Source organism: Schistocerca gregaria, chromosome 8, assembly GCF_023897955.1.
Source record: "Schistocerca gregaria isolate iqSchGreg1 chromosome 8, iqSchGreg1.2, whole genome shotgun sequence".
Taxonomy (NCBI): Eukaryota; Metazoa; Arthropoda; class Insecta; order Orthoptera; family Acrididae; genus Schistocerca; species Schistocerca gregaria.
Genome location: NC_064927.1, coordinates 91,744,999 through 91,754,123, shown reverse-complemented (window position 1 = coordinate 91,754,123; position 9,125 = coordinate 91,744,999). Strand labels below are relative to the sequence as shown.

Below are 9,125 nucleotides of genomic sequence, written 5' to 3'. Positions count from 1 at the left end.
CAGCAGCTGTTGTGGCTCAGCACCTGAAGAATAATTTGGAAAATATTTCGAGTAGATTTCCCCACCATGTTATAGTTCTGGGTGGAGATTTTAATTTGCCGGATATAGACTGGGAGACTCAAACGTTCATAACGGGTGGCAGGGACAAAGAATCCAGTGAAATATTTTTAAGTGCTTTATCTGAAAACTACCTTGAGCAGTTAAACAGAAAACCGACTCGTGGCGATAATATATTAGACCTTCTGGTGACAAACAGACCCGAACTATTTGAATCAGTTAATGCAGAACAGGGAATCAGCGATCATAAAGCGGTTACTGCATCGATGATTTCAGCCGTAAATAGAAATATTAAAAAAGGTAGGAAGATTTTTCTGTTTAGCAAAAGTGACAAAAAGCAGATTACAGAGTACCTGACGGCTCAACACAAAAGTTTTGTCTCAAGTGCAGATAGTGTTGAGGATCAGTGGACAAAGTTCAAAACCATGGTACAATATGCGTTAGATGAGTATGTGCCAAGCAAGATCGTAAGAGATGGGAAAGAGCCACCGTGGTACAACAACCGAGTTAGAAAACTGCTGCGGAAGCAAAGGGAACTTCACAGCAAACATAAACATAGCCAAAGCCTTGCAGACAAACAAAAATTACGCGAAGCGAAATGTAGTGTGAGGAGGGCTTTGCGAGAGGCTTTCAATGAATTCGAAAGTAAAGTTCTATGTACTGACTTGGCAGAAAATCCTAAGAAATTTTGGTCCTATGTCAAAGCGGTAGGTGGATCAAAACAAAATGTCCAGACACTCTGTGACCAAAATGGTACTGAAACAGAGGATGACAGACTAAAGGCCGAAATACTAAATGTCTTCTTCCAAAGCTGTTTCACAGAGGAAGACTGCACTGTGCTTCCTTCTCTAGATTGTCGCACAGTTGACAAAATGGTAGATATCGAAGTAGACGACAGAGGGATAGAGAAACAATTAAAATCGCTCAAAAGAGGAAAGGTCGCTGGTCCTGATGGGATACCAGTTCGATTTTACACAGAGTACGCGAAGGAACTTGCCCCCCTTCTTGCAGCGGTGTACCGTAGGTCTCTAGAAGAGCGAAGCGTTCCAAAGGATTGGAAAAGGGCACAGGTCATCCCCGTTCTCAAGAAGGGACGTCGAACAGATGTGCAGAACTATAGACCTATATCTCTAACGTCGATCAGTTGTAGAATTTTGGAACACGTATTATGTTCGAGTATAATGTCTTTTCTGGAGACTAGAAATCTACTCTGTAGGAATCAGCATGGGTTTCGAAAAAGACGATCGTGTGAAACCCAGCTCGCGCTATTCGTCCACGAGACTCAGAGGGCCTTAGACACGGGTTCACAGGTAGATGCCGTGTTTCTTGACTTCCGCAAGGCGTTTGACACAGTTCCCCATAGTCGTTTAATGAACAAAGTAAGAGCATACGGACTATCAGATCAATTGTGTGATTGGATTGAGGAGTTCCTAGATAACAGAACGCAGTACGTCATTCTCAATGGAGAGAAGTCTTCCGAAGTAAGAGTGATTTCAGGTGTGCCGCAGGGGAGTGTCATAGGACCGTTGCTATTCACAATATACATAAATGACCTGGTGGATGACATCGGAAGTTCACTGAGGCTTTTTGCAGATGATGCTGTGGTGTATCGAGAGGTTGCGACAATGGAAAATTGTACTGAAATGCAGGAGGATCTGCAGCGAATTGACGCATGGTGCACGGAATGGCAATTGAATCTCAATGTAGCGAAGTGTAATGTGATGCAAATACATAGAAAGATAGGTCCCTTATCATTTAGCTACAAAATAGCAGGTCAGCAACTGGAAGCAGTTAATTCCATAAATTATCTGGGAGTACGCATTAGGAGTGATTTAAAATGGAATGATCATATAAAGTTGATCGTCGGTAAAGCAGATGCCAGACTGAGATTCATTGGAAGAATCCTAAGGAAATGCAATCCGACAACAAAGGAAGTAGGTTACAGTACGCTTGTTCGCCCAATGCTTGAATACTGCTCAGCAGTGTGGGATCCGCAGCAGGTAGGGTTGATAGAAGAGATAGAGAAGATCCAACGGAGAGCAGCGCGCTTCGTTACAGGATCATTTAGTAATTGCGAAAGCGTTACGGAGATGATAGATAAACTCCAGTGGAAGACTCTGCAGGAGAGACGCTCAGTAGCTCGGTACGGGCTTTTGTTAAAGTTTCGAGAACATACCTACACCGAGGAGTCAAGCAGTATATTGCTCCCTCGTACGTATATCTCGCGAAGAGACCATGAGGATAAAATCAGAGAGATTAGAGCCCACACAGAAGCATACCGACAATCCTTCTTTCCACGTACAATACGAGACTGGAATAGAAGGGAGAACCGATAGAGGTACTCAGGGTACCGTCCGCCACACACCGTCAGGTGGCTTGCGGAGTACGGATGTAGATGTAGATGTATACACCGATTTCCATAATACGAAGTATCGTGTTGGGGTTTTACTTCAGCATATGAAATCAATGATTCCTATGGGGTTGCTGCTGGAACGAATCATCGCGGATACCGTAAAAAAACACGTGAAATGCGAGAAATATAAAGTACATAATATTGGATTCTACACTACATGTAATCTCGATATTGACTTGATTCAGACCACGCCATCCGTTATTAAACGGGAACAAGGTTGGCTGATATTGATCAGCGGCGAGAAACAGAAACCTACACCGTGAGTGGCATTTTCGGGAAACGCTCACTGACAAGCGAAACACATTTGCTGTGAGTGTTTTCCCATCCGCCGAACTGGAGTGCACATGTCCCCTCTAGAAGTACGGCCAGCAGTTGCACTGGACTGGTAATCTGCTCCGCTGTCGGATGACGTGCGTGACATTCCTGGAATTCCCTGCCTACACAGAGGACGCAGTATGCAATCCACAAACTTGTAGGGCTCAAAATAGCTCAGTACAAAACACAGTAAGAGTCTAGGTTTCTGTTGGCTCCGTGGCCACGAACAAGAATTTGATTGAAGTATTCTCCCCCGTAAAGAAGTACTTCAGCATGTGTCAGACTCCACAGAGAGAGTAGTCACTGGAGTAACAGCATGACGTGTTACAGAAAAACGGTTTCACGCACTCCCTGTGTCGAAAGCAACACCTCCATATTCTCTCCACTACGGCTCTCACTAGCGAGGCCTCTTGCTCGATCCCCGGAGGGAACTGTCTTCGATCGCTCCCGGCTGGGAACTGCTCTCGATCGATCCCCTGACAGAACTTCACACTCAAGCCGAACCCCACTATCTCCTCGACACGCAGCGTCTACGTTTGCGCTTATGTGACGAATCTTAATGAATTAGAAGCCTATTAGAGTTGGTTGCTAGACATATGAATGCGCATAGGATTTTGGAAATATATCTTCCATGCGGCCCCGAAGAATGCGCCGGCTGATAAGTAGAAGGACAACTGCACAATTACCATAACTTAACAGCTCGTGCATCCAAATTTCCGCCAACAACATACAGAAGAATGGAAAAGAAAGTCTAGGAAGTCCTATATAACGATCATCACGTTGGCTTTAGAAATGATGAAGGCCTAAGGGAGGGAGTCTTAACCGACGTTTCTAAGAGGACTTTACAACTTTGAAATTACGGTTTTATCGTGTGTCTTAACGGTGTGGTTTTGCTTCCATTTATTAATGAAATACATGAAGTTTTCTACCTTATAGTTAAGCGAGTTGAACGTAAGTTCCATTGGCTGTGTGGCACACATCCCATCTAAAGCCGATTTCTTGCGAAACTCGCTGGAGCATGCGAGGCTTACTTTCTTCCTCTGAGGTGTTCTAGAAAAGTGGGTCACTGTATTACAAACACTGCATCCTTAATGAATCCCACGGTGTCCGTCGGCTCCATACAATCGGTGCAATTCGACCAAGCAGTTTACCAGGAAAGCAGTTACTGGGCAAATCCCAGAAGTCGGTGTCGAAGTCCGACAGTGCGCCATCTTGCATGAACTGCACGCTCTGTTATTGGTAGCCACGTCAATCAGTGAGATCAAAAAGTTTTCCAACAACTTTAAGTACACTATTCCATCGATTGTTTTCTCTCGGAAAAAGAAGCAGCTATAAACTTAGATCTTGTTACATGATAAAAGGCGTTAACTTTTTAACTGTTATTTGTCGAGGATTTTCACTGCACTACATACCACAGCTGTGTGTATCAACTATCATTTAAATTGGCTAGTCACTGAGAACGTTTCAGATGATATGCCCGTCTTTATCCAACTGATGTAGCGTTTCTTCAAAAAATTCCTTACTAGCAATGTTACCAGTGTGTTTTACTTCTTTCACCTTGACAGTTTGCAGCGCACGAGATGAAAATGTCTTGTTAACGCACGCCAAACGGTCGCATGTGAGATGCGAACAATGATTCTACAAATCAAAACACACCCTCGGGTCCAGTGGAGGTAATTTTCTACAAGTGCCTTTAGCGCATGCGGTGGTATGATTCGCTGCTAGCCTACTGCACAAGTCGAAACTTGATCTATTTTCGTACAAAATTACGCCGAGATCAGGTGTGTAAGTCGTATGAATAAGTTTGTATGAATTTTCGGAGTTGTAAAGTCGCTTAGGAGCACGCTGTGGAACAGTACGACAGTACGGAGAGGGGCCGCCGCAGCCGCCGGGAAGTCTGCTGAGCCGGCAGAGGGGCGAGGCGCCAGCTGCGCCTTCCAGCAGGCTCCAGGGAGGCTCCAGGCAGCCGCCGAGGATCAGCAGCGGGGGGAAAGTGCGGGGGCAGAGCAAAGCCAGGCCGGGGTAGGCCGGCGCACTGCTTCTTCACTGCACGGCGCTGCGTGTGTCTGTTCAGCCCCTTAACTGGATACCCGCTGGCCAGAACAGGTAATACGATTACGGTAGGGCCAAGCGTTGAGGTCAGTTTCTGCTTCTAATTGTCATTTATTGTAATTTAATAAACTTTACAGCCAAAGCAGCACATAGCTGAATCTTTACCGAATGCAACTCTTTCACAGCTGAAGGCCTCCAACAAGAAATCTTAACAAGATAAAAATGCAATCAAGATAGCATTAACATAATTAAAAAAAACAACTTTCGCAAAGTGCAATACAAATGTCTGAGGGCCACAATTAAATCATAAAATTTCAGAATATATTACCGTAGAGCTTTGAAGGCAGAAGGCCAGCGTGTTCGACAACAAGAAATCTTAAAATCAACAAGATAAAACTCCAATTAAGATAGCAATAAAATAATTTAAAGAACTAACATACGTAAGGTGCAGTACCAATTGCTGAGGGCCACATTTAAACTTCAAAATTTTAAAATAAATTACCATAATTTTTAAAGGCAGAAGGCCGCAGTGTTTAAGCTTGAAAGATAAATTTAAAAATTAATTTTGCGAAATTTTAAGAAAACAAAACAAATAACCATAAGCCTAAAATTTAACAGATAAGTAAACACCGGTGGCACTCAGAAAGCCTCCAGGGAAGTCGGTCTGCCCTCGTTCACTTAGGTGAGACAGATGGTGAGCCCAACTGCACTTGATCCGTCGGAACCCAACCAGGGGACAGCCACGGACCGACCGACACGACGACTTGCTTCCCGTCAATCAGCACGTGAGGACTCAAACAGAAAAGGATACAAACGTGATAATCCACAATGGAGTATGTATTAGCTGTCATAATTACACAGCATGTTCGACAGCGACAACAGGTGAGGAAAGGACGCTGCCTGTAATTACGCTACTGGCCAGGACAGGTGACCGGAACAGTAACGGCCACCAGGCAGAAAATTCCACTGGTGCACTCAAATCGTAGTCGACCCAAAATAGTTAATTGTACCGCATGGCGGCTAAATCTCAGCAGTAGAACCACTCGGTGCTGCCGACCAGAAAACCTCCCCAACAGCGAACCACCGAAGCCAACCACCACAACATGAATAGACGCGGCTTGGGTAGCTGAAACCGCTACTCAACTTTGACGTCCTGGGTCGGTGAACCAAGAAGCTCGTAGCGATCGGACAGCTCCACACACGCTCCGACACTGCGCAGCGGCTGCCAGCGGCCCCAGCCGACTGCACCGCACGGAGACAACTTCCCGCGTCCGCGACAACCGACCGACTGCCTGCTGGTCGTCCGCGACTTCTGATGTGTCACGACTGCACTACTGGTGCAGAAACCATATGCACCAAACCAAAGATGGTACACGGCGCAAATATCGATACACGTCACTTCTGATACATGTAGAAGGAAGAAGAACCACGATGTGACCGCGACAACGGCGGGAAACAAAACACAGATAGACAGCGAAGTTCACGAAAACGCAGAGTTGAGAGAGAGCACGGCTCAGGTTGCCTCTGTTATCCTTCATTTCGCTGCCTGACAACAAACCTACAAATGAGTCAGCCTACGTTATTACGTATTACACGTACCTCCGACACCTTCTGCTGAAACTGCCACGTTACACTGGTTCTGGCTGTCATCGTGAACGATCTGTTTCGTAGTTGTATGACTTGTTACTATTCTGAAGTAATGTACAGGGTTGATCACAAGTAGGCACGGGGTTTCAGGATACGACTGAGCAGGACATCACATCTGAGTGGACAGAAAATTTCTACAAGTTTTTAACTCACACTACTGGTGCTCAATATAGGCGCGGTTTCTGACTCGGCAGACATTCAAACTATTGCCATACACAGCGCAACACATCACGGTCAACCACACTAATAATCCTTCTTTGCAACTCTTCTATATTAAGAGGTACTAGAAACATGAACATAGGACCTTCGACTTAAATCCATAAGAAGAAATCACACGCATTTGTTACGTGACCTCGACGACCACTGAAGAAGACGAGTATCCTGCTGGGAAACATATCCGGTCCAACACTGACGCAGTTCGGCACACAGGTAACCGCAAACGTCTGACAGAGCGTGTTGTGGAGCACCGTCTCGTTGCGAAATGAAGTCTCCATTGTCTTGCTGTGACTCGGGCATAGGCCACTGCCGCAGCATGACCAGGTACACGAAACCAGCGTTTCCTGCACTAAGAAGAACAGTCCAAAAACTTTAGAGGAGGTGGCACAAAAGACATGTTTCGCAATATCCTACATATTTTCGGTGCTCCAAACACACACATTACGATGAGTGACCTTTCCAGAGAAATCAAACCTGGCTTTAGTCCCTGAAAGGCGCCTTTCTGCAGTAGCCGAGCGTCTGTAACGACCTCGCTGTCGATGGTATGTTAAACACTGATCCCACTTCTCTTGCAGTAGCCTGTGAAAAGCGTTGCAGAAGTCAGAACTAAGCTCACTGTCCCGTGTAGTCATCACATGTACTAGTATAATGCTCGCAAAATGCCGTGGCCGCTCCGCAACGTACGCACTCGGCTTGGGAAGTGTGGGGAGAGTGGCAGTGGGGGTGTCACTCAGAGCGCTAGAGGGGAAACGCCGAGCGCTGGAGGGGAGGGTGCGGCTGTAAACTCAAGCCTACACTCACATCTGTTTCTAATGTTATGTGGGGCCACGCTTACATGGCGACCATTCAAAAACATCTACTGTCACCTCTGCATTCGGTAGTATCTAAAAGGAATTCCGCCGAACAGGCAGCGATTCATTTTCGCCTGACTTGTTAACCTTTGTAACTTTTAGCGAAACGTCACGAGTGGCGATTTTTCAGTAAAACCTACACATTTCTCTGGCTGCCATGTCAAAATTTGCTTCTTTTGTCAAAACATAGTGTAGTTTTCTCTGTCTCATCCCACTGATGTATTGTGCAGTATGTTGCGAGAGAATTCTGAAACAGTGGTTTATTAAGTTTATTAAATGAGGAGCTGAGGAAAACTAAATTCAGTACCTTATGAAATAGGTCATCTCCAGAGAAAATCAAACATGTAAGTCTTCATGTACATTGTTGGAAAACCCATAGCATTTCTCGTTTCTCAGCTATTGACGGTCCTTAAAAATTACATCCATTCACCGAAAAAGTCTGTAGTTATTTAACAAATTATTAAGTTTTACTTAATAACGATATGGTAAAATACTGTCCTCTTTGCATGCCAAAGTTTACCAAAATCTCATTTCCATATATGTCACACTTTTATGAAATATGATGAATATTGTGAACATTTCACTCTTGCTTTATCGCTAGCGCGGCGTGATCGCAAATGAGTGTGCTACATCAGATAAATTTTCTCGAGCTTCGTAACAGATAGAGACCTCCACCAAAGTCTAAAGAAATATTAAATATGTTAGCTAAATTTCATACACAGAAACATATTTCATTACTAATTTGCTTGTCGTCCGTTTCTCTGACTACTGACGAGTGATTCCTGCACACGCTCTTCACCCACCCTGGCTGGTCCGTTTTCTCTGCATCGCATAGATAGGCAGTCTCACGGATTATGTCGTACCACCCGTAGACCACTTTGTCTGTTGGAGCTGCCACTGGATATTTGGTACTAAATAGTCACAGGTGGCTCACATTTAACGAATCTGATTACACAAATCGCCCACATCAGTCGATGATACACCGTGACCTGACCGGCCTGCCCACTGGCGGTGCTCTCTGCAACTAAGCCGTGGCACGTCTTACCGACAGAAACTTTCAAGGTTACCCTATTCGCTGATGTGTGTCTGTATTCTGTACGTATTTTACTTTTTGTGCATCGTCTTCTGAGACCCCTGGAGCACTTACGAAAAGCGCTGTACTAGAGCGACTTTCGTTAGCAAGTAGCTGTGCTACTCTTTGTTATATGCGACTGTAGATGACATTTATTTTTCCTATCACATCCGGTGCTAATGGAAATTCAGTGTTTACGACAAGCCGTTTGATTTGTGCAATGATTATCATTATACCGCATATTGTAGACCGAACCATTTAAAGATGAATATTACAGCTGTATATCCATTTGATGTCACTTTGTGATATTACAAGTAGATATTTAATCGACATGATTCTGTCAAGCTGTCTACCAATAATACTGCATTCGAGATTTGTTTTTCCTATTCATCTGCATTAGATTACACTTTTCTAAATACAGAGCAAGCTGCCATTCATCACAGCAAATAACAGTTCTGCCTAAGCCATCCCGTCTCATCCTACACTCACCTCAGCAGCGACA

General features: G+C 44.7%; 1 protein-coding gene across 1 annotated transcript in view; it reads right to left on the bottom strand.

Annotated features, from left to right (window-relative positions):
• Window positions 1-4,619: 4,619 nt before the first annotated feature.
• LOC126285034 (basic proline-rich protein-like) overlaps window positions 4,620-9,125 on the bottom strand; it is a 78,420-nt gene continuing 73,914 nt past the window's right edge. The window contains exon 2 of the mRNA XM_049984358.1: window positions 4,620-4,867. Within this exon, the coding sequence (XP_049840315.1) occupies window positions 4,620-4,867 (248 nt within the window). The remainder of the gene's footprint in view (window positions 4,868-9,125) is intronic.